The sequence below is a fragment of the Gracilinanus agilis genome, chromosome 4, assembly GCF_016433145.1.
Source record: "Gracilinanus agilis isolate LMUSP501 chromosome 4, AgileGrace, whole genome shotgun sequence".
NCBI classification, from domain to species: domain Eukaryota; kingdom Metazoa; phylum Chordata; class Mammalia; order Didelphimorphia; family Didelphidae; genus Gracilinanus; species Gracilinanus agilis.
Genome location: NC_058133.1, coordinates 309,404,293 through 309,431,637, shown reverse-complemented (window position 1 = coordinate 309,431,637; position 27,345 = coordinate 309,404,293). Strand labels below are relative to the sequence as shown.

At 36.5% G+C, this 27,345-nt stretch overlaps 1 protein-coding gene across 1 annotated transcript in view; it reads right to left on the bottom strand.

Annotated features, from left to right (window-relative positions):
• Positions 1-20,684, bottom strand: part of SDHAF4 (succinate dehydrogenase complex assembly factor 4) — a 31,491-nt gene extending 10,807 nt beyond the window's left edge. Inside the window, exons 1-2 of the mRNA XM_044673792.1 lie at positions 20,547-20,684; positions 6,454-6,600 (exon numbers count right to left, since the gene is read on the bottom strand). Of these exons, the coding sequence (XP_044529727.1) occupies positions 6,454-6,600; positions 20,547-20,628 (229 nt within the window). The 5' untranslated portion in view covers positions 20,629-20,684. The remainder of the gene's footprint in view (positions 1-6,453; positions 6,601-20,546) is intronic.
• Between the last annotated feature and the right edge of the window lie 6,661 nt (positions 20,685-27,345).

Sequence of the window (27,345 nt, the reverse complement as noted above, 5' to 3'; positions counted from 1 at the left end):
TAATTTTAAACCCTTTAACTTCTGTGTATTGACTTATAGGTGGAAGATTGGTAAGGGTAGGCAATGGGGGTCAAGTGACTTGCCCAGGGTCACACAGCTGGGAAGTGTCTGAGGCCGGATTTGAACCTAGGACCTCCCGTCTCTAGGCCTGGCTCTCAATCCACTGAGCTACCCAGCTGCCCTTAGTAATCTTTTAGATGATAATATTCTTGCCGATGTATATACTGTTCCCTTTTGGTTTTGCTTTTTTCATTCTGCATCAGTTCATGCAAATCTTCCTAGGTTAAATTTTTTTTCAAACCTCTCATTTTTTTTATTGTATGATGCTAGTCTATGTATAAACTAGCATATTCAGTCATTCCATGGTTGATAGAGATGCATTTATTTCCAATTCTTTGCTACAAAGAGCAACAGTTTCTGTCTTCTTGAGGCATATGTGTGAGTAGTGGAAATAGCAGGCCTAAGAAACTTTTCCTAAGTTTAAGACTGAACCAATTCATAGTTCTACAAAAGCTAATAGTGTGCCTGTCTTCTCACAGTCCCTCAACATTATTACTGCTACCTAAAATCAACACTGTCAATTTACAGAGTGTGAAGTAAAACCTCAAAAGCTGTTTTATTTCTATTTCAAGGGTATGCCATTACTTTTGGGTATGGCTCCAAATTGTCCTCCAGAATGGTAGGACAGCTCCAATTAGCAGTGCATTAGCTTGACTATTTTTTTTTAATACATCTCCTTGTCATTTTCCCTTTCTGTCATGTTAGTAAAAATGATAAATGTGAGATGATGCTTCAGAGTTGTTTTCATTTGCATTTCTCTAGTTATTAGTGATTTAGTACATTTTTCCCCCTATTGACAGCTTTGAATTTTTCTTCTAAAAATTGCCTGTTCACATCTTTTGTTCAACCTCAGCACCTACCAAGATAAACTCAAAATGAGAATAGGATTTTGATATAAAGGGTACGATCATAAATAAAGGGAGCATGAAAAAAATACCTATCAGATCTATGGATAAAAGAAGATCATGACTGACTAGGAATAGAGAGAATCCTGTAATGTTGATCACTGTGATTACAAGAAGTTAAAAACATTTGGTACCAATGAAAGTGATGTTCTTGGATTTCAAATGAAGAAGAAAGCAGAAAATATAAGGGTTGGGGGGGAGAGTTACAGCAAATTTTCCTGATAAACTTTTCATTTCTGAAATATATTAGGAACTGAAGCATACTTAAAAAAATAAAAGTCATTCCCTATTAGATAAATGGTCAAGGTATGTGAACAGGCCTTAATTTATATCTCTCCTCTGGTCCCTTGACAATTCTAATTTCATCTTATCTATTATAACCCATCTGGCTTCACATGTCTTTCTACACAGTTTGGACCTCATGGCCAGCTATTTAAAAAATGTCTTTTTTATTACTCTAATTCCTTTCTCCTTATCCAATGGGAAGTTTGTTATATTTTTCTTAAGGAATCTTTCACATATTGCTTTGTATGAAAAAAAAAAACATTTTGTCCTGTACTAAAAAAAGGAATTAAAAAATCTGCGTCCAAACCTTACCTCTTTCACTTACTTGTCTTATGACTCTGGAAAAGACATTTTTAGCCCTAAGCTTCCATTTCTTCATATGTAAAATGAAAAGAATACTGGTACGACCTATCTCATAGGGTTGTCCTAAAGATCAAGATATGAAAACACTTTGAAGATGATCTAAAAATACTATCAATGTAAACTCTTCTCAAAGTTGAAACTCTTACCTCCTCTATTTAAGATGCTAACTCCTAGATGGCAGAGGCAGTTTTATTCATCTCTGCAAAACCACATTACCTCACCATTTTCTGGTAGAAAGCAACAAATTAAAGGATCTTAGACATATTAATTAAAGAGTATACATTTGTGGAAAGGAGGGTGGAGAACTTATCTTGTTATTTTGTGTACTGATTAGGTTATCTAACAGTTATATAATTTGCCTGCCATTTTCCAAGAACTCCTAAAACTTCTGACATTCCCCAAACTTTTTTTTAAACAGAAAATTTATTCTGCCTAGCTTAGTAATATATTATGCTAAAGGATCTTGAAGGAACTCAAGATTACATATTTATCCCTTAACAAGGTAATAATAGGTATCTTCCAAATATGTAACTGTTTTTTAGAATTACCTCTAGGTTTTCCATTTCCCAATCACAGAATCATACGGTTTTAAAGTTGGAAGGAACATTTATACTTTACTTTTGAAATGCTTGTGATTTATCCAAATTTAATTGCCTTATGCATATATTTGGCTAACTACTGGTACAGTCACATTTTGAATCTCATCACTTGGAATTGCTTCATCCATAATGTCATATAATATGTTATCATGATTTAGGGTAGACCTCATTTTTGTCTATTTAATAGTATGATTATCCCTAGCTCTACCATTTACTAACTCATTCTCTTATTTAATTTCTCATCTTGGCTTCTAAGGCAACCAAGGATATATTTGGATACTTCCCAATAAATTACTAAAATTGCAACATTTTTCTCAATCAATTATCTCTAAACCACTAACTGCCCCCAACCCTGTTTTATTCATCACCCTAAAATCTTTTAAGTTTAAATAGCAAGGTTTCTAGTAATACAATTTATCAATAGTATAACAATAAAACAAAACTAAATAATTACAATGTATCAGCTGTGAGAAAGATCACAGTCAAAGCCATCAGTACACTTGCCAATTTCTCTATGGTAGAAAAACAGTCCCATAATTTACTTCTCTCTGGATTGCAATTAAAATCTCTTCTCAAGAAATTTCTTTATGTTTCTTTGCAAGAAAAATTCTACATTAACGCTCTAATAATAATAGCTTATAGCTAGCATTTATATAATGTTTACTAGGCAGCTAGATGACACAGTAGAGAGAATACTGAGCCTGGAGTCAGGAAGACCTGAATTAATATCTGCTATCAGATCCTTAACCAGCTATGTGACCCTAGGCAAGTCACTTAACCCCATTTGTCTCAGTTTATTCATCTATAAATGTAAAGAAGGTATAGTATTTACTAGATAATAGCAACTCCTCCTAGAATGCCAGATAAGTTTAAATGTCCAAGATTCCAGTGACTCATTCCTATAAATGCTTCTCCCTCCTTCAATAGACTACAAACACCAAACAATGAGATTATGTCTTCTAGTTCTTTTGTAACTTTTCTTGGTTATTACTATTATTATAATACATTAATACAATAACAATTAATACAACAAATTAATATAATACAACAATATAAAATATTATAATACTTGTTATTACTATTATTATAAATAATAGTGGTAATATTTTTATAATCATTTGGTAATATTTGATAAATATGTGCACATTAACTGCCTTTACTTCTGCTATTTTCTAATTGTATCATGCTTGCATTTTTGTATTATGCTTACATTTTTACTGAGTTCTAACCTTTGATAGTTGGGGCATGAGTGTCTCTGGGAAATACTTTAAAAAGGCCATGTTAGAGATCATCCACTGTTACCCTTCAAAACATGAGCAGTTTAGGACAGTTCCCCAGTTCCTTTGAGGCGCATGTACACAAAGATACTCTTCAGCAACATAAGCAGAGGAGCTCTTTCTAGTGTCAGCTTTAAAAAATATAAATTTCCTAAAACCATCAAGCATTATCTGTAATGGCAATAAACTAAAACACTTCCCATTAAGATGAGGGATAAAGCAAGGATCCCCATTATCACCACTCTTACTTAATATTGTACTAAAAATAACTGCTAAATAAGAGCAGAAAAAGAAATGGAAGGAATTCAAATAGGCAATAAAGAAAAAAGTTACCATTCTTTGCAAATGATATGATGGTATATCTAGAGAATAAACCACAAAACAAATAGAAATAATTAACAACTTTAGCAGTCTCAGGATATAAAACAAACCCATATAAATCATCAGCATTTCTATTTTCCACAATAGCAAAAGATAGAAAAGGAAATTCCATTCAAAATAACTCCAGACAATATAAAATACCTGGAGGTATACCTACCAAAACCCAACATCTATATGAACATAATTACAAAATATTTTTCACACAAATAAAGTCAGACCTAAACAATTGGAAAAACATTAAATTGTTCATGGATAAGTCAAGCCAATGTAGTGAAAATGACAGTCCTATCTTAATTAATTTACCTAATCAGTTCCACACCAATAAAATTAACCCAAAAATTATTTCATACAACTAGAAAAAATAACAACAAAGCTCATTTGGAAGAACAAAAAGCCAAGAATATCAAGGGGATTAATGGAAAAAAAAGGAAGGAAGGAAGAAAACCTTATTGTACCAGATATCAAAATATAGTATAAAGTGGTAATCATCAAAACAGTCATGTTCTGGCTAAGAAATCAATGGAATAGATTAGGTAATCAATACATGACAGTTAATGTCCATAGCACCTCAGTGCTTGATAGATGCCAAAATCCAAGAGTTTGGGTAGAGAACTCATTATGTGACAAAAACTGCTGGGAAAAATGGAAAGAAGTATGGCAGAGATTTGTTATGGACCAACATCTACCATATACCAGGATAAAGTCTAAATGGACATTTGATCTACAAATAAAGGGTGACATTATGAACGAATTAGGGGAGCATAGAAAAGTTTATGTCAGACTTGTGGACAAGGGAAGAATTGATCAAAACAAGATATAGAGAACATGACGAAAAAAGAAATAGATAATTTTGATTACATTAAATTACAGAGGTTTTGTACAAATAAAACCAATGAAATGAAGATTAGGAGGGAAACAACAAATCTGGATAAAAATTTTATAGGAAGTGTCTGGAAAAAATCCCATTTCTTGAATATGTAGAGAAATGAATTAAATTTATAAGAATACAAAGCATTACCCAATTGAAAAATGGTCAAAGGATATGAACAGGCAGTTCTCAGAGGAAGAAATTAAAATTAACCAGAGTCAAATGAAAAAGTGCTCCAAAGTATTACTTATTAGGGAAATGCAAATTAAAACAACTCTGAGAATCTCACATCTACCAGATAGGCTAACATGACCAAAAGGAAAAAGAAAAAATGTTGGAGGGGGTGTGGCAAAATTATAAATAAAATATACTGTTGGTAAAATTGTGAAATGATATAACTATTCTGGAGAGCAATATGGAACTAGGTTCAAGGACCACAAAATTATGCATATCCTTTGACCCTGCAATTACTACTGGTTCTGTATCCCAAAGAAATCAAAGATAAGGGAAAAAGACCTACTTATACTAATATATTTTTAGTAGGTCTTTCTGTAATGGCAAAGAATTAAAAACTGAGGAGTAGTTCATCACTCAGACCATGGCTGAACAAGTTGTGGTATGTGATTGTAGCAGAATACTATTGTGCCATAAAGAATGGTGAATAGCATAAGTTCAGAAAAACCTGAACTGATGCAAAGTGAAGTGCACAGAACCAGGAGAACAATTTATACAGTAACAGAAATATCATATGATGAACAACTGGGGAAGGACTAAACCATTATCAGAAAAGCAAGTCTTCAAGATAACCACGAGGAACTAATGATGAAAATGCTATCCACAACCAAGGAAGGAACTATTGGAATCTGAATGGCAGATTAAAGCATGCCATCTTCCACTCTATTTCCTTCATGAGATTTCTATTGTATGTGTGATATGTACCTTCTACTATGATACAAGCAATATGTATTATGTGAGAATATGGGTATAACCTATATCAAACTATTCATCACCTAGGGTAAAGGTGAGGAGGAAAAAGATCTGAATTTTAAAATGTTAAAAAACAATTGCCAAAAAGTGTTTTTACGTCTAATAGAAAAAAAGAATAGACTGATTCTTATACAAACTGCCAAAGAAATAAAAGTTTGTTTAAAAAATATCTCATTCCCCTTAAGAGTTTTCTCATTATCAGGTAATATTAAGATATTAAGAACTAGTTCCTCAATACCTTTGAAGTTGCTTATTAGATTGATGTACAAGTTAAAACCGAGGAAGAATTATCTACTATTTGAGGAGGCTGTTAGTGGCCCAAGAAAATGAGGGTTCATTATGATTTTGAACTAACAAAATCCTTTATTATTTTATTCATGTATAACAAGTAATATATTAATTTAACAATTGCCTTCAATTTATTTTTCACTTTTGAAATAAGTCCTCTAATGGACCAGACTTGTTTTTAAAAAATTTTACTTGTGATTTTATTGATATTGAGAACTCTTGGTGAGAAAACTGTAGTAATGCACATCATTCATTACTGCTCTCCAACTTAAACTTGAGTATTCTACTGGGAGGGTGGGTAGAGGTACTAAGAGGTTAAGTGACTTGTAAGGGTCACACAACTAGTGAGTGACAGTAAATCTCAATTCACTACACCAAACTACCTCTCAAAACAAATAAAATTTTGTTAAAGGGGTATGTCCGTGTATGTGAATACTCACTTTCTAGTGGCTCCTGCTCTAAATTGGAATCTTCTGGAGCATCAAATCGTCCTAGTGGTAACTTGGGCTTCTTAAGTGCTTGTTTGGATGATCCAGACTGTGCTTGATTAGAATTAGCTTTCCTCAAAGAAGTGCTCAGAGAGAATCCTATAAAAGTAGATAAATGTAAAGATGAAAAACAAGGCATTTTATTTTTTCAAATAAAATAAGAATACAAAACCAGAAACTATTTAAAAAACATCCTGAACTGTATAAAAAATAAGCAAAAAGTTTAAAAAAATTTTAAATAAAAAAATAAGAAAAAACTAGAAACAAAGAGAATACCCATTACTTGGAAATTAGCTGAATCACCTGTGATAGCAAGGGATTATTATTCCAATGCAAAAAAAAAAAAAAGACCAATATGAGGAATTCAGAGAAAAGATGAGAAAACTTATATAAAGCTGGGTGGCAAAGCAGATAATGTGCTGGACTTAAGCTTTGGGAATACCTTAGATCAATTTTTACCTGAGACACTTTATCTGTATAACCCTGGGCAAATTTCTTAACCCTTCTCAACTTCAGACACACACACACACATATATATGCATGTATGAATGTATATGTCAATAAGACTTCATTTTAAGAGAGAGATAATAATAGCTCCTACCTCACTTTACAAACCAAAAGGGTTAGAAATAATAGCTAATATAGGATCACAGGTCTAGAGTTGGGTCTCAAACTCCATATAGTCTATCTCTCATTTTGTAGATGAGAAAATTGAGACCTGGGAAAATTACATGATTTGTCCAAGGATACACAAGCAATAAACTTCAGATGTAGGCTTTAGGTTCTGATCCTAGAACCAATGCTCTTTTCATTGTACTCTGCTGCCCTTTTGAGCCATATGAATTTATGTAAAGTGAAGAAAACAGAACCAGAAGAATATCTATAATGCCTATAAGGATTTTAAAAAAAAAGAACACAAAAGGAACCTGAACTCTGCAACTGTAAGAACCAATCCTACAGCTAGAAAACAGATTATAAAATGGACTGCCCTTTTGATTTAGGGACATGGATTACTAGTACAGAATGTTTCATGAAGTTAGAGGCAACTACATGCTTGGAGTGAAGGAGATCTGAGTCTGAAACCTGATTGGGCAATTACTAGCATGTCCTGTCTGCTTCGGTTTCCTCATAACCTCCCAGGGTGGTTTCCAGAACCAAATCAGATATTTGCTAAACAGTTATCATAGTGGTTGGCACACAGAATGTGTTTAATAAAATTTGAGAGACAGGGAGGGAGGGACGGGACAGAGAAACTAAATTGTAGAGTAGCAATTCTGAAACTCTTTTCATTCTTTTGACTGTTTTTGATGTCTCATGGAGTTATTACCTTCTATTTGCTCAATTCTGATTTTTGAGGAATTATTTTCTTCAGTGAGCTTCTATACCACTTTTTCCATTGGTTAATTCTGATTTTTAGGAACATCTTTTCTTCAGAGAATGTTTGTGTTTCTTCCACCATTTTGATCAATTCTGTTTATTTTTTAATGTGTTATTTTCTTCAGCATTTTTTGAGTCTTTTTTTACTAAACTGTTAATTCTTTTCATAATATTCTAATATCATTCTCATTTCTTTTTTCAAGTTGTCCTCTATCTTATCTCTTTCTTAAACTCTTCCAGGGATTCTTGCTGGATTTATGTCCAATTTGGTACACACACACACACACCTCCAGGCCACGAGGATTTGCTTGTAGCTATTTTGATATTTATTGTCTTCTTAATCTTCCCTGTCACCAGAGTAAGTTTTTATGCTTAAGTTCCTTATTCTTGTTGTTTGCCCATTTCCCCAGCCTACTTCTTGCCTTTGAACTTTATGTTAAAGTTGGGCTCTGCTCATTTAGGGATAGGAACTCACTGCCTAAAGTTTCTGGCTTTTGTGGGTGCTGCTTTTAGAGCTAGTTCTGGAAGGTTCTATAAATTTTTGGTGTTTTGAGGTGGTGTGATCCCAAGAAAGATGTGGTTGCCATTCTCCTGGTCTGTGCTTTAGTCTTCACCGAGGATGGGCCTCTGCTTCCCAGTATTTTCAAGTGCTTGTGCTCCCATCTGCCCTTGAACTGTTATCAAATCCCTTGCAGCTGCAAGCATTAGTGTTCCTCTTTGCCCCAGATCCTCAACTTGGAATTACAATGGAGTTGACAAAGAGCTGGTCCTCAGTCTAGGGTTCCCTGTAATCTCTTTCTGACCAGTTGTCCAATCCCCGTCCTATCTCTGGGCTAAGAGCTCCTGAAACTTCTGCTGCTACACTGTAGCCACCTCCAATGCCAACTGCTGGTGCTACTGCCATCTGCCCTCCAGGCCACCTCGATGTCACAGAATTATTTAGGTACTTTACCTAAGCTGGTTCTGCCAAAATTATAAGAATGAAGAGAGCCAGTAACCAATGTTATGATAGAGGGGAGATAGGGTCTAAATCTACGAGGTGGTGACTCTCTCCTCCAGCTCTCTCCTCAGAGCCGAATATGCATTGCCAAGACTTTAAGGGGGTGTCACCCCTAAACTGGGTGACCTGGATGGTCATGCCACCCCACAGGAGTTGGGGGCAAGGATTCCCTATAAGATGAGGTATGGTGGACCCCAATCCGATTCTAAATGAGGGCGGGGTTCATGCAAGCCTCCCCCCAAGGTCAACCAACTTCACAGCGGGTGGTCTGTCTCCAAGATGGAGGCAGCCAGACCAAGCTGTGATTCCCCTTCCCCTCGTCTCTCAGGCACTCTGGAAGGCTATCTGACTAATGAATATCTTATTAATATCAATATAGGGATTGGGGGAAAGGGTGAAGGGCAGAGGGATTTTGGGGTGCCCTCTTCTCTATTTCTATGGGGTCCATCATTCAGGTGGGAACCTTTGGGGTTCCCACTCCTAAGCGTCTCCCCCCTCATCCCTTCTTCTTCTCTTTCTATCCTTTCCTATAATTGTAAGTTTGACCGGAAAGGGTCTCTCAGCAAAGTTGGGCAATGGGAGAAGGAGCCCAAGAGATCGTTCCCAAAATGGAGTCCAAACACTTAGCTAACTCGACAGATGAAGTCTTGATGGGTGAGAAGCAATGGGATGCCTTTGACCAGGGAATTGGGGTTTCAATGTCCAAAGAAAGATCCTCAGGAATCCCTCAGGACTGGATCCAAGCTGAGATGTTCTCCTCCTCCCTCTCTCAGTCCTCTGCCAGAAGTCCTTTTTCCTCCTTCCTCCTCCAGAGCCTCCCCAGAATCCTCTCTGGTCCCAACTGTCAGTAACTGTAACCAATAGCCTTCTTCTGGCTCTTTTTGTTCCATCTCCTATCCTTCCACTTCTGACCTCTTAAGTTGTTTTGGCCTTAAAAAATGTCTTGTCCCCCCCCAACCCCCACCCTTTTTTAAAAAACATTTTGTCTTTTTGATGGGTTTTGATGGTTAGGACTCTAGAATTTTATTTAACTTGTTAGGAGGGTAATATTGATAGTTTGGCTAGGTTGCTGCCTCTAATCTGCCATCGTGGCTCTTCCACCCTCATTTTATTTCTTTTGATCCATATATTGCTTAATACTGTGCATATAATTATCTATGTGTCTCATTGGCCTGAAAGATTAACTGTATTGGGTAAATTTTGTATCTCTTGACACACCTAACTTAGTGGAATCAATAAATGTTTATTGAATTGAAATACATAATAGTAAAAGCCAATTAAGATTTTGACCAGTATCTTTTTCCTTTAATGTTGAGCTCAACAATTATATGTTGATTGAGTATTAATGTTAGATGACATAATTTATCTTATAGGCCAATCTGTATGATCCAAGACATTTTCTGAGATGTAAATGATGGTGTTTGGTTTTTTGAAGCAAATGCCTATCCATTAATGCCATATGAACTTCTTAAAGTGGAAACAGCCTAATAGAAATGAGAGCAGGCAATGCCAACAAGCCCCTCTCATAATCTCTTCCTCGGAAGATCAGGGATCCTTAACCAAGGGTTTATGAACTTTAAATTTTTTAAAAAGTATATTTTCCTATATTTGATTTCTTTTGTAATTACATGTATTTTATGCAGTTAAAAACATTCTGAGAAGAGGTAAATAAGTTTCAATCACCAGATAGCCAAAAGGTTATACAAAATAGAAAATATTAAATACTTTTGCTCTGGATCAGAGGTGTTAAATTCTAGAACTAGATCTCATATTCACTTAGACGAACCACAAATTATGTTGTATTGTATTTTTATTTATTTTGGTAAAAGATTTACCAGTTAGATTTTAATTTGGTCCTGAAAGTATGCCAAGTCTGACACCTTTGTTCTAGAAAGCAGGCTGTAGATTCCTAGGACTCCCAAAGAAGGGAGATGAGAAATAAGGAGAAAATAAATCTAGCGAAGAAAAGAGGTAGTAGAAAATAAATGGCTCCTTCTCCAAGTAGACTATAACTCCAAAGCCTTGTTGTCCCAGATTAGGGGGGATCTGGTATTACTAAAGGATTATGAAGCATGTCAGTACCAATGAGAGGACCAGCACTGCAGTCAACTGGAGAACTTTCTACTTCAAATTCTCCCCTGTAGCAGTTTTAGGCTCCAGAAATTATTTCACAGTTTGGGGATAACTACTACATACAGGTGATACCAATTAATACTCTGCCAAAGGTCCAAAAAGCTACAAGAAATCCATACATCTTAATAGGTAAATTGACAAAAATTATAAAATAAAAAGTACAAAATAATGTTTCTTTAGTATACATGTTTATACCAAAAGCACCATACTAAAGACCTTTATCAGCTGGTAGAAATTTTGTGAACTAAGAAAAATAAAGTAATACATGTATAGACATACATATATGTACATCTTTGGTTAAATTTTTTTCCCCACGCTGATGGCAGAAATATTCTAGTTCTAAATTCATATTTCAGTCTAATGGTACACTCATCTGGCATTATTAAATACTCATCTGGCATTATTTATTTTATTTATAAAATAGCAGTTAATAACAAAGGTACTAAAAGGTTTACTAAAATTAAATTTTAAATTAAATTAAAAATACAATAATTGTAAACAATATAATCTTTTAAAACAATACTTCAGATTATTTTAATCCTAAACTCTCAAAGTGTAAAAATATAATCTTTTGATCTATTTCACATCTGGACTCTATCCAGATTCCTCCTCCTCCTCATCTTCTCTACTATCTTGAGAAACCTTCATCCTGAAGCACTCCTCTCCTCATAGTGACTATCTCCCTGAGGTTACTATTTTAGGAAGATCCTCCTCCAATGCTTCATCACCTCTTTCATGCCTGGACTTTGTCAGAAATCCTTCTCTTTCAGAAATCTTAACTTTATTCCTCAACTACTGGGGGTACTTTCCTCTATGCTTCCGTCCAGCTTTCAGTAACTTTATGTATATGTGCTATTATCTCTCCCTATCAAAATGATACCTGGCTCTTAATAAATTATTTCTTTCTTTGTTCTCCTCACCAACCTCCATTGTGTATAGTGGAAATAACTGGTCTTTTAAGTCAGAAAATTCAAGGTTTGAATCTGGGTAGAGAACAAATCTACCTGTGATTCTGTCACTTAACCTCTCTGAGCTACAGTATCCCCATATAAGAAAGATTGACTAAAGAAGTCATCTAGTCTAATACCTTCATTATACATGAGGAACTTGAGGGTCAGAGGTTAAGTAACTTAATCATAGTCACATAAAAAAGTTAAGTGGCAGGCACAACTTGAATCAAGGTACTCTTGATTCTATATCCAGCCATCTTTTCACTAAATCAGAAAAATCCTTTTAAGACCTTAAGGTATTATATTGTAAGAATTATTATTTATCAATGATTTTTCCATGGTTATTAACCTTTAAGCATGCACTAATTTATTTTTCTGAGTGAATATGAACTATTCATATTTATGCAACGTTTTCCGTCCAAGTCATAGAATTTATCTGATCTTATTTGAGGAATTGCAAAATTAAGATTCTAAATTTAAACAGATTTTACATTTAGTGCCTTAGCTAATTGGCTTTCTGCATTTGATTACTAATTAAATGTATTTTTATTGTGCATTAAATAATTCACTTTGAAATGGAAAATTCAATAAGTATCTAACTGGCTATGCCTATTAATGTAAAGCAATTCAACAAGCATTTATTAATTAACTACTATGTGAAGTGTGATAATTAGATTAAGTCTACACTGTCCATCTTTAGATTTAATCACCAAAGGTGAGAGCACCTCCAAATTCTGGAAGGTCCTTAACCCACGTATGCTAGAGTGGGTGAGAACAGTGTCTACTCATGCATAATTAGTAGTAGATGTCTTAGGTTTGGTAAAACTTGCTATAAGATATCTGAAGAGTATGATATGTGAATTCATTTACATGTTATATAGCTTTACCATACATCTCTTCATTTATAAGTTAATTTTAAAAAGTTCTAGAATATGAAAAGATACTCAATTACAAAAGTGCAGTAGGCACACTTTTTAAATCTAGAAATTGCCAAGCATTTCCTCAAAACTGGTAAATACATAAGATATCAGGCAAACCAAATGTTAAATGAATTATATCCATCTTAAATTACAATGGCCTTTTCTCAACTCTCACTCTCAGAGACTTTTCTTCAGTATTGCTTCTCCTATCCCTGTTGGGTCATTAGTCTCTCTGGACTTTTGTACAATTTTTCTGATCACTTGTCCTAGGCTTCTAAGCTAGTTCCTCATTCTCTTGACCTTAAGGGATAGATTTTCACCAATAGACTCTTCTCAGCCGTATCTCTCTTTTTTGAACTCTCACTCCCTTATCAATGTCATCTCTCCCACCACCTGGTTTTCAGTTTCAGTTATTCCTTCTATGTGAATAACTCCCCAAACTGTAACTTTTACAGCCCTAATCTGTTTCTAATGTTAGCACTCCATATATAATCTATAAAAATAGGGGGCAGCTGAGTAGCTCAGTGGAGTGAGAGCCAGGTCTAGAGAGGGGAAATCCTAGGAATCCCTGGCCTCAGATTCCCAGCTGTGTAACCCTGGGCAAGCCACTTAACCCCCACTGCCTAGCCCTTACCACTCTTCTTCCTTGGAGCCAATACACAGTATTGATTCTAAGATAGAAGGTAAGGGTTTAAAAAAAAAAAAAAATATATATATATATATATCATACAGACATTTTTCAGAGAGTTTATTTTTTAAAAATATTCACAAGGACAACCCTGAAAACAGAAAAGCAGATACAATCTTAAAGCACTGGAAGTATACTATCAGAATGGGAAGAAAACTGGAATATTGAGCTTAGAAAGCTTAACAATGGAAAGGACCTTCAAAGAGAGAATGCAATGTGTCAGAACTTGAATAAACATTCGAATATTGACTTTGAAATGTTTGGGGATGGATGGAGGTTTAAAACGTTGGCCTTCAATTGGGGAATGGCTGAACGAATTGTGGTATATGATGGTGATGGAATACTATTGTGCTCAAAGGAATAATAAACTGGTGGAATTCCATGTGAACTGGAAAGACCTCCAGGAATGGATGCAGAGTGAAAGGAGCAGAGCCAGANTATATATATATATATATATATATATATATATATATATAAATAAAATGAATCTTTCTCAGTCCTTTCAATCTTCCTAACTGAACTAATAATGCATTCAGCTACTTTGGATTGAATCCTGAATTATCTTGGACAACTAAATTAATGTAAAGCAATTCAACAAAGATTTATTAATTAACTACTATGTGAAGTGTGATAATTAGATTAAGTCTACACTGCCCATCTTTAAATTTAATCACCAAAGGTGAGAGCACCTCCAAATTCTGGGAGGTCCTTATTAACCCACGTGTGCTAGAGTGGGTGACAAATCAGAATCCACTGACCGCCCCCAGGCATCCTAATAAGAAGCGTCTATTGTGATTGGACCCACAAAGTAGGAGGGAGGCACAGGAAGTAACGCATGACTGACCCCTTTAAAAAGAGGGAGTTGAGTGAGTAAGGGGAGCTTCTGGTGAAGAAGGCGGCTGGTGAAGGAGGTCTTCTAGCTCTTCTGGTCCGTGGAGGTGGTGAGTTTAAAGACTGACTGAATCTTCCTGAACTTCTCTTAAGAAACTTCCTTAATAGACTCTGTAAATGAAGCAAAGCTTTAACCTGAGATGATGCCAAATAAAGCAAAATCAATTTAAATTAAAAAAAAGTTTTGGCATTCTTTTAAACAATTTTGAGTTCCAAAGAGAAGTGAGGCAATATGTCCATTATACATATGGAGTCATGCAAAACATTTCCATATTAATCATATTGCCCATCAAAAAGGCAAGAAAAATAAAGTTTAAAAAATGCTTCAGTTGGCACTTTATCAGGATGGATTACATTTTTCATCTTGAGTTCTTTGGAACTGTTATACATTGCTATGTCAATCAGAGTAAGTCTTCCACAGATGATCATAGTTACAATGCTGGTGTTAGAGTTTCAGATGTTCTCCTGGTTCTCCTTTCTACACTTTACATCAGTTTGTATACATCTTCCCAGGTTTTTTAGAATCCAAAAACCTCTTCATTTTTTATGGTATAATAAAAAGCAGTCCATCGTAATCATAGATTAGAAATTGAAGGGATGTCCATCAGTCAAGGACTGACTGAACAAGTTGTAATATATTCTAATTCTTTTTTTTTTAAACCCTTAACCTTCCGTCTTGGAGTCAATACTGTGTATTGGCTCCAAGGCAGAAGAGTGGTAAGGGCTAGGCAATGGGGGTCAAGTGACTTGCCCAGGGTCACACAGCTGGGAAGTGTCTGAGGCCAGATTTGAACCTAAAACCTCCCGCTTCTAGGCCTGGCTCTCAATCCACTGAGCTACCCAGCTGCCCCCTGCATTGGGGGTTTTCTTGGCAAAGATACTGGCGTGTTTGCCTTCTCCATGAAGGCAAAGACAAGCACAGTTAGGCAACCTGCCCAGGGTCACCTAGTTACTAAGTGTCTCAGGTTAAAGCAAAAACATAGGATGAGGAATTTTTAAAAAACTGGTATTGAGGAAATGATATAATCAAGAGCGTTATCCTATGGTATAGCAAACAGACAGACAAAAGCACACACACTTCATGGTGATATAAACTGTCAGAGGTTTGTCCCCACAGATGTGAGAAACTCACTCTAATGCAAAGGTCGTGGAAATGTGTAAGGAGAAAACACACTCAAAAGTTGGGATTTAGGTGGCAAAATTATATGCCTTCAGATTAAGCCACTCAAAAATCTACAAGTTTTATCCACCTGGCACAGAGTTAATAGAAAAGCATAAAATACCTGAATTTGCCTATATATTTTTATAGGCTTTAGGACCACTTCACCTAAGTAACTCCATATTGGAGTTTTCTATCATTACAATAACTATATATCAAAAAATAAAGAGTTTATAATTACCATACCTTCCTTTCTACTTCTATTGCCATTACCCTAATTGAGGGCTTCATTTAAGAACATACTAGCTTCCTTGGTCTCCCTACCCTCTCCAATACAACCTTTATACATATGCCAAAATAAATTTTTCTAATATGCAGGTCTGATCATGTCATTATCCTATTACAAGGCCTTCACCGATTCCCCACTACCTACAGAATCTGGTATACAAAGTCATTCTCAAAATGGTTCTAATCTACCCTTTTTCCCCAGTGTTTTTTTTTAACACTACTCTCAGCCAAACTAGACAGTTAGCTCTTCTTGGGTCTTTGCTATATCTTGCAGATGCACAGGTCAATATAGAACAAAGAACCCCCCCCCCCAATTTCTGTCCTTTGAAATTCTTTTTTTCTTTTAATAACTAGTAAAGGAGATCCCTTCTTACTCTCTCATTCATCTCTGACCTCTCCTATATATTCATCACATTTTAATGTGCATGTGTATTCCCCTCTCCCCCGGTAAGCTCTTTGAGGGCAGGAATTATGTGATCTTTACTTTTCCTATGCTTGTGTAAGATCCTTGTGTAATGACCAAGTAAGTCAGATAACAGCCAAAAAAAGCTTAAAACAAAAAATAACAACAAAAAACTTAAGTAACAGTAAGAGAAGCAAAGCACCTAGAAATAAAATGGTGAACAATACACTAAAACCTGCTCCTCCAACCACATCTAGGCACTATATTTTATTTATTTATATATATATATATATATATATATATATATATATTCTGGGCCCTATATATTAGGCAGGACATTGATAAATTGGACAGTGTCCAAGGGAAAGGAATCATGATGGTTAAATGGCCTCAAAGCCATGATAGATGAAGACTAGTTAAAGGAAATGGGGATGTATAGCCTGGAGAAAAAGAAGACAGAATATAATAACTGTCATTGAAGAATCTGAAGGCTTTAGACTTGTATTTGTTTCCAAACAAAATAATGAGAAATAATGCAAGAAAAATGCAGGCTAATTTAGTCTTGATGAAAGAACAACTATTTAGAGATATACAAAAAGAATGGACTGTCTCAGGAAGCATTAGTTTTTTAATCATTTTACATTTATTAAGCATCTACTATGTACCAAGCATTGTGCTAAACATTAAAACTTCATGTGAGTCGCAAAAAAAAAAGACTGGATACTACTTGCCTATAAAAAGACAATGATTAATTGAACTAGAAAAAATAACAAAATTCATCCGGAAGATTAATAATATCAAAGGAACTAATGAAAAAGGTGAAGGATGGTGTCCTAGTTGTATCAGATCTTAAACTATACTATAAAGTAGTAATCATCAAAACAATCTGGTACTGGTTAAGAAAGAAAGGGTGGATCAATAGAATAGATCAGGGGTAAATGACTTCAGCAATCTAGTGTTTGGTAAACCCAAAGATCCCATCTCTGGGGATAAGAACTCATTATTTTGACAAAAACAGCATGGCAAAAATTAGGTATTATTTGATATCTTACACCCTATACCAAGAAAGGGTCAAAATGTGTATATGATTTAGACATACAGGATGATATTAAAAGTAAATCAGAGAGGGGGCAGCCAGGTAGCTCAGTGGATTGAGAGGGAGGTCCTAGGTTCAAATCTGGCCTCAGACACTTCCCGGCTGTGTAACCCTGGGCAAGTCACTTGACCGCCATTGCCCACCCTTACCACTCTTCTAACTAGGAAGTCAATACACAGAAGTTAAGGGTTTAAAATAAAAATTAAAAAAAAAAAAAAAAAAAAAGTAAATCAGAGGAATATAGTGTACCTGTCAGATCTGTGGAGTATAGTGCAGGGAAGAATTTATGACCAAAGAAGAGACAGAATATTATAAGATATAAAAGGAATAATAATTATAAGATATAAAAGGAATAATTTTGATTATGTTAAATTAAAATGTTTTTGTACAAACAAAACCAATGCAACCAAGATTAGAAGGGAAACATCAAATTGAAAAAAAAATTTTATAACAAATTTCTCTGATAAAGGTCTCATTTCTCAAATATATAAAGAGCTACATCAAATTTATATGAATACATATCATTCCCCAATTGACAAATGGTCAAAGGATGTGAACAAGCAGTTTTCAGATGAAGAAATCAAAGCTAACAATTATAAGAAAAAATGTTCCAGGGGCAGCTGGGTAGCTCAGTAGATTAAGAGCCAGCCCTAGAAACAGGAGGTCCTAAATTCAAATCTGGCCACAGAAACTTCCTAGCTGTGTGACCCTGGGCAAGTCACTTACCCTTCCTCCTCCCCCCCCACTACCTACTCCTTACCACTCTTCTGACTTAGAATAAATACATAATATTGATCTTAAGGCAGAAGGTATAGGTTAAAAAAAAAAGTTCTAACTTCCTCTTGATTATAAAATGCAAATTAAAACAACTCTGAGGTAGCACCTCATACCTAACATATTGGTCAATATGACAGAAAAGGAAAATGAGAAATGTTGGAGGGGATATGGTAGAATTTGGACACTAATGTATTGCTGGTGGAACTATGACTGATCCAACCATTCTGGAGGGCAATCTGGAACTATACTCAAAGGGCTATAAAACTGTACATACCCTTCCATCCTGTAATAGCACTACTAGGTCTGTATCCCAAAGAGATTTAAAAAAAAAAAGGGAGGGGGGGAGAAGAACTATTGGTACAAAAATATTTATAGCAGCTCTTTTCGTGGTGGCAAAGAATTGGAAACTGAAGGCATATCCATCAATTGGAGAATGGCTGAACAAATTGTGATGTATGATGGTGATGGAATACTACTGTGCTCTAAGGAATGATTTCAGAAAGAGCTGGAAAGACCTTGGACTGATACAGAGTGAAATAAGCAGAACCAGGGAAACATTGCACACAGTAACAGCAATATTGTGGAATGATCAACAGTGGATATAAGTGGCTTCTTTCAGCAATACAAAGATCCAGAGCAATTCTGAGGGACTTAGGACAAAGAATGCTATCTACCTCCAGTGAAAGAACTGTTGGTGTCAGAATGCAGATGAAAGCTTATGATTTTTCAATTGTTTATTTGGGTTTATGTTTTGAGGTTATAGTCTTATTACTCACAAAAATGAACAATATGGAAAAAATTAAATTTAATTACAAAAACAGAGAATGATATACATTTTGGGATCTTGGTCAAAAAATATTTGTTACAAGAATTTTGTAGAGTTGTCTTCTGTTTTTAATTGGAACTAGTATTTGGGAGAGAAAAAAATGTCTTTTTAACTGGAAAAATTTTAATTTTTAAAAAGATACGTAGTTGTCAGGAATATTGTAAAGGAAATCCTTGTAGATAAAGATAAGACTGGATAGCTTCCTGTCTAAAGAACAAAAATATTTAAAGACAGCCAGAAGGAGCTAGACATGGTGAACAGCTAATGAGACCAGTTTTGATTATAATGAACTTAAGGTAACAAAACGATAATGGAATGAAGAAGTCTTTTGGGGACCTGGAAATAGAGCCTTAGGAGACATCTGTACTGACGGCTCACAAGATGAATCTAAAGCAGACTTTAAAAAATAGCAATAAAGGAGAACCAAGAGAAAAAGAACCATGTCCAGGAGAAGGGATAGTCAGTTGTGAAAGGTAAAATAGGCTGAACATTAAAAAAAAAAACCACATTTAATGCCAAAGCATATACCGGGACAAACACCATTTTATTTTAGGGTTTCACAGTCTAATGGGAGAGATAATATGTAAAAACAATAAATACTTGATAGATGTAGAGTAAATGGAAGTAATCTCTGAAATAAAGTACCAGCATGGGGCTGGGGCGGAAGGGGAGAACATAAAGGTCCTTTCCAGAAGATGGAATCTGAGCAGTTTAGAGGAAAGTCAAAGCATTGCAAATATGCCAAAGTAATACTGTCTACTGTTGGTCTCATCTCCCTCTCCCGAAAACATAAAAGGGATAAGTAAAGGCAATTCGGTGATACACTGGATAGACTCTATCCAATTGAGCATCGCGCCTGGAGTCAGCAACATTCGAAGTCAGCCTCAGACATTTACTAGCCGCATAATCCGGGGGGAAATCACTTAATTCTGTTTGCCTTAGTTCTTCATCTGTAAACCACTCCAGAATCTTTGCTAAGAAATCCCACCGGGTCACACAGAGTGGGCCACGGCTGAATAGCTGAACAATACCAACAGCAGAAATAAAGAGTTGCTTTTATACTTGGTTAGGAAGCTCTAAGCCGGGGGCAGGTCGGATTAAATTCCCACATCCACGGGGTACAGGTGCAGTGAGGGGACAAAAAGGCCCAGGCCTGCGTGCGCAGTCAAGCTCCAAAACCACACGGCAGCGCGGATTAGCCGAGACACACGGAGAGACACACATTATGGAATCAATTTTAGAACATGGTTCCAGAAACTTAAAGGGAAAGGGCAGAATGTACCCGAGACCAGAAGAAGCAAGCAAAATAGCTGAGAACCTCAAACACTAGGGGAGCTGGGAGAAAAAGGGGGGGGGGGGGAAGGAGATAAGAAAAGTCCGCGTACGCATGCGCTCATACTCCGCGAAGGGCTCGACTTCCCTAGGCTCTCTCATACCCCAGGACCCGACAGGGGGAGGGCCCTCCACGCTAGGCCGACCGCAAGCCTTTCCTCAAACTTCTCCCTGCCCTCAGAGGGCCCCTGAGAATGCTCCTTACTTGTCATCACCGGGGCCCACCAGGAGCTGGAATAGGGTCCCAGAACGAACAGTCGTACCAGCCCAGCCATGCCCGAGGTCATGGCGAGGTTCGCGAGGCCACTTTTAGACCTCCTGCAACCAATACCTTGGACCTATGGTTGACCGGCCGTTCCCCCTCCCCCGAGGAGGCGGCCCCACGTAACGTGTGAGGGGAGCCGGAAAAGGCGTTCCTAAGCACTGAAAGAGCCGCCCCGCCCTCCCACGCCTTTGACCACGCCCCTATTGATCCGTAACCACACCTCTTTGGAACTGGGTGGCTTCCCTTGGCCCAAACTCCTCCTTTCCTTCCTTGTGCCTCATCTCTTCTGGAAAATCATGAAAGGGTCTGGAAATTCCCTTTTAGCTGCAGGAAAGCTTTTTTTTCAAATCTCCCTCCCAGCACCTTTCAACAAATTTCTAACAAAACCCCCAAAACTGCCAGTGTATCTGGAGTTTCTTAGGTTATGCTCATGAGTGGGAGCATTAGGGAGGCTGTCCCTTCCCAGGGCCATTTGTAAGTCTCCCCCACTGATTTTGTAAGTACGCAAATATTTACCCAGATCCTTTACTTCAGCCAGGTGTATTTTTCCTGGAGGGTTGCAAATTGCAGCCCATCCATGACTGCTCATCCTGTTTAACTCACGTCCATATGCCAAAGGGGGACCATGCAACATGCTAGGGGCACTCTTCATTGATTTTGATATGAATTGATTCAATCTATATTTCTTATATTACTGTAATACACAAAGTATGGTGCTAGGTTTAGAAGAGAACTTAAAAATTAAAATTAATTTTGGGCTTGTACAATCAAATGCCTCTAAATTTTGTGTTTAATATATTACCAGGGATTCTGCTATCTATTGGGTATAAAAATAAAAAAGTAAAATAGTCTTAGCTCAAATATTATAGAGAGGTGAAGGTTACATGTTCTTATTAAGTAAACACAAGATTATATATATATGTAATATATGTGGGTATATATAAGTATTTATTAATTTGTGCAAACTGTATGAGGTATTGTAGATTTTTAAAAAAGGGAGCCCTTACCCTCAAAAAGATTGTATTCTGAGCAGGGAGACAACAGGTACATATATGGATGTATACAAGCCAGATAAAAGAAAAATTTGGAGGGGAAGCTACTAGCAGCTAGAGGGAAAAGGCAGTCTATCACTGAGGAAACCATAGGTTAGAGTCGTGAGCAATCAGCAACATGGAACTATTGGAGCTAGAAGAATGCTCAGGGTTGGGAGGAATTTGTTGTCTCTTTTATGGGGTTTTTGAGACTACCTCTTAACTATATCACCTTGGGGTGAGTTCATTAAAATATCCAAATCATCTGAAAGTTATTAATAAAACTTTAAAGTTAGCATGCCCACATCATCCCAAAGTTACTAGTACTTTTAATGTTCTGCTATTCTGGAATTGTGAGGTCTTGAATTTATCTAGGATTTATATATTATTGTGGGGGGTGGTGCTGAAGGAAGCCTAGCACTTCTGATGTGAGGGTTTGCTGAGCTTTTTTCAGGACTGCTCATTCACCTTTGATGTCCACTTTTCACCCAACTTTCACCTATGGCTCCAAGAAGCTATAGCATGTACAGCAGCCACACCCTAATAACAACATCTCAGCAGATGATTTAAACAAGTTTGAGGGTAACCAATGGATCACAAATCTATCAGTGAGTTAGAGGAGATGTCTATCCCAATTTTGTGAAGTGGAGTGGACAGATAAAAACAATTTGTTCCAACAGCCATGAAAGTGGCTAAAGCAGTCACTGTAGAGCACTTAGAACTTGGTCAGACATCAAAGATGCCAAGTCATCCACTTCATCCTGGGCCATCACCAGTTTTCTTGACTTTTGACTAGCTATTGGATTTCCATGACTCTAGAAGAAAAAGTAAGGTTGACATCTTTGTACAACTCTGCCTCACTTAAATCCAGTTTAGGCACAAGTTAAGATGGTATCTATGATATCATTGGTCCTCTTTGAAAATGAAGAACAAACCACAACATAACACAGAACCAAGAACCAAGCACCTAGATTGCTTCTGCTGATTCAACATATATTTTAATTTTGGTTAATATATGATACAATTTGTAAATTATGCTTGATGCTTTGTATGTGATTTTGAAATATTACTTCCTGCTATTGCACCTTTGTACTGGCTACTTATAAACTTAATATATTGCCTAGAAGGAGAGGCAGAGGCCTGGAATAAACACATTTTTTAAAATTTTCATTTAAAAAAAGTTTTGAGTTCCAAATTCTTTCCCTCCTTTTCTCACTTCTACTCTCCATTCCTACCACCCTCCCTGAGATGGTAAGTAATCTGATACAGTTCTTTTTAAAGTAAAATTTTATTTTTCCCCAATTACATGTAAAAATAATTTCTAACATTCATTAAAAAAAATTTTCAGTTCCAAATTCTCTTCTTCCTTCCTACCCTTCCTTCCTCCCTAAGCCTGCCCCTCCCTGAGATGGTAAGCAATCTGATATAGATTTTACATGTGTGATCATGTAAAACATTTTCCTGTATTAGTCATTTTGGAGAATGAGGAGGAAGAGGATGAGGAGAAGGAAGGAAAGAAGGAAGGAAGAAGGTAGGTAAATATAGTATGTTTTGGTCTGCATTCAATCATCATTAGTTCCTTCTCTGAAGGATGATGGTATTTTTCATCTTGAGGCTCTGGGATCATGTTGGAGCATTGTATTGCTGAGAATAACCAAGTTATTCACAGTTGTTCCTTAAAAAAAAAATTCCACTTACTATGTACAATGCTCTTCTGGTGTCATACACTTCACTTTGCATCAGATCATGTAAATTTTTCCAGATTTTCCCAAAAATCATCCTTCTTATCATTTCTTATAGCATAATAGTGTTCCATTACAATCATATGTCATAACTTGTTCAGGTATTCCCCAATCGATGGATATTCCTTCAATTTCCAATTCTTTGCTATGACAAAAAGAGCTACTATAAATATTTTTGTACAAATATGTCCTTTCCCCCTTTTTAAAAAATCTCTTTTGGATACTGTAATGGGGATAATTTGAGGAAAGGTGTGTGGGATAAGGGAATTTGAAAGGAGATTGTCAGAGACTTGCTAAATGGGTAATCTAGGTTACAGGTAGGCTGGGATTAAGGAGATTCAGGATATAATAGGGCTGAAGTCAGGAGTATAACACAGAAGGGAAACAGAGATCTTCAGGGAGAGGAGAAATTAAACTAAACAGACAAACAGCAGGCTTTACAGACTGGGACTTAAGACTCAAACACAGGCAGAGGGAAATAGACTAAACTGAAATTAACAAACAGGGTTTAGTTAATTTCACAGGAAGGGACTTGTTTTGAAGTTACACCTTCCTTCAAGATGGATACCCCGGCTTCCCTTCAAGCCCAGAGTATGTTGGTTCTTTCCCTCTTCTTCCCTCTCTTAATAACTAACAGACAAATTATACTAATAGTTCTGTTGAAACACAAAAAAGGGTTTATTATCTTTAAAGGGTGATTTGTCAGGAAAATGGTTCAAAGGAAGCCCTAATAGTTGTCTCAGGAACCTCAGGTGGGGGAAGGGAGGCAGAGATGGAGTCTGAGTAAGGACCAGCTTTTAACTCAGCTTACAAAATGCTATTGCTATCTAAAGGGAATAAATGATGATTGACGAGTTTCTCTATATCTAATATTGTCAACAATTAACCCTTCACAGATTTTGAACTCCTCTCTAATTACTCTCCTTATTAACTCCACAGACATATAAGGTAAGGGAGGGAAGGTAGGAAATAATATTAGGGAAGGAAGATTTAAAGGGTTTATCCAAAATAATAATTTCTTAAGTAAATGTATCAAAGCTAGGCTAAATTTCAATACTACAGCTAGGTAAGGAGGCAGCTCGGCTGATCAGACAACCTCCCTCCACGGGAGACCCTAATCAACTGTCTTTTCCTCAAGATTCCAAACTCCTAACAGCTTTTGGAACTCAGCCAAAGCTTGAAAAAAACTATATGACCCCTTCTCTATACTACAATACAGACCTAATAGTAATAAAAAAAAACAAAAAAAAAAACACCTTACTTTTTGTCTTAGAATCAATACTAAGTAGGGGTCCCAAAACAGAACAATGGTAAGGGCTAGGTAACTGGGGCTATCTGACTTGCCTATGGTGATACAGTTAGGAAGTATTTGAGGTCAGCCTTGAACCCAGGACCTCCTATTCATAGGCCTGGCTCTTTGCCTAATGAACCTCCTAGCTGCCCCTCCAGTAGTGGTATTGCTGGATCAAAAGGTGTGCACAGTTTTAGAGCCCTGTTCCATTGTTCCAAATTGTTCTCCAGAATGGCTAGATTAGATCACCACTCCACCAACAGTGCATTAGTGTTCCAGTTTTCCCACATTCCCCTCAACATTTATCATTTTCCTTTTCAGTCACATTAGCCAACCTGATAGGTATGATATGGTACCTCAGAGTTGTTTTAATGTACATTTCTCTATGAGTGATTTAGTGTATTTTTTAATACTCTCATTAATTTTCCCATTTTTTCCTTCTAACTCTTTTATTTGATGTTTAAAAGTCATTTTTTAACTCTTCCAGGTGCTCTTTTGGGGCTTGGCATCAATTCACATTTTACTTTGACACATCACATATAGTTCTTTTGACATTGTTCTCTTCTAGGTTTGTACCTTGTGCCTCCCTGCCACCATAGTGACTTTTTATATTTAGGTTCTTTTTTTGCTTTTTGCTTACTTTTCCTGCTTTATTTTGTAATGTTTCAGTGTATATATTTAAGTAATTGGTAAGGTCTAAACAATAATGAAGAGACAACTATCCATTTAGAATCCTAATGTCTTCAAAGAAATTGTGTATTAGAAATGTTTCTTGTAGGCCAAGATGGTGGAATAAGGCAGAAAATTGCTCTCTCTCCCAAATTTCCCTCCAAACTACTTTGGAACGAAGCCTTTTATCAAATTTTGGGGTAATGAAGCAGTTTTCTTTTTTGGGGGTAGGGGGAAGTAAAAAGGACCACAGCTTTAACAGGAGGCTTTAGTACAATTTAAAAAAATTAATACTGTAATCAATTTTAGGACTGTACATTTTTGAATGGGGGCCACTAATTTTGGTTGTAGAGGCCATGTTTTATAACAATAAGAAAAACAATTATTCTTTGGAAAATCCTTTGATGGCTGGGATTAAAGGCTGCCTTCAGACTTTATGTATGTCTATACATTTTTGCGGTTCTTCCTGTGGGACCTTCATGATTCAGTTGATTACAACGGAAACTTGGGATCCAATTCAACCTTTCAGAGATGACATTCTAGCATATGTGATCTCATCAACCAAGAGAATATTGGTGGCAATTACAGTGCAGGAGTAAAGGAGCTGATGAAGCAGTTTTCTAGTTCAGGAAAGCTTGGAGGATCAGTGGGAAAGGTCTGCCTCACTGAAGTGGGAGGAGAGCTTAGTATGGAGCAGAAAGGATGACTAAGAGCCAGACCCCAGCAGGCTTACCACAAGGCCCTGACCAGAGAAAAACTCACTAAGGAGGCTTCAACCATACCTAAGTCTCCAGCTGGGGCTTACTCCCAGGACAGGCCACCAGCTTGGGCTCTCACTGTGCAAGCCATCAATGAGGCTCCTTCCCAGTGTAAGCCAGCGGCTAGGCCCCCAGGCCCATGCAAACCAGTAACAAAGCCCCAATCCCCAGAGCAAGAAGCTTGGGATAGTGTCTTTTCCAACCCAGGAGCACAGCTCCTGCTCTCAAATTAAATAATTAGGTACCCACTTGATATATTAATTGTAGATCAAAGTGATTTGAAAGGGGAAGGAATTAATAATTGGAGTGGAGGAGGGCACTAAAAAAAGGCTCCTTAAACCAGGCTGAATTTAAATGTCTTGAAGGTAGGCTGGATAAATAAATATAAGGAGGAAGAATATTCCAGGTATGAAGGATGGCATGTGCAAAGTCAAGGACTCTGGTTCCTTGTTCTTCAAACTCTTTCTGGATAATTGGAGTATTTTTTCTTTGACCTAGAAGCTCTGGTTTTTGGTTATGACATTTCTAGGATTTTTCAATTTGAAGTTTTTTTCAGTAGTGGATTCTTTTTATTTTTAGTTGCCCTCTAATTCTAATATATTTAAGCACTTTTCTTTTATGGTTTCTTGAAGTATAGCATAGATTTTTTTTTCTGTTCATTCCATTTCAGGGATCCATTGATTCTTAAATTCTCTATACTTGACCTGTCTTCCGAGTGAGTTGTTTTTTATATTCCTTAAAATTTCTTTGCTATTTTCAATATTTTGATTTTGTTCTAATATTTCTTGAAGTCACTGAGTTCTGTTTGTTCCATTCTGATATTTAGTACATTTATTTGTTTAAGCTTTTCACACCAAGCCAGCTGTATGGGACCCTCTTCCTCATTGGTAAAAATCAATGCATGTACCTTGCATGAAAGGTAGAGTTGACAGAGACTGACGGGAATGATCCTGGTTCTTCTGGCTTCCACTCTCATTGGAATGAGAAGAGGTTTGTATTCCTACCCTTCTTCAGGTTCATGAAGGGAGCCTTAGGGATGAAACTAACATGGAAAACTTGGATCATCTTCTTACTTTCAACTTGCAACACCAGAGACTTCAAGAAATTTCCCCCTTAGGAGAGATCTGAGAATCTTGCTCTTCATTAAGCTGTTATCTCTCTCAGAAAATTCAATCTTTGCAGTCATATATATATATACACACATACATACATATATATGTATGTATGTGTGTATATATATATGTATAT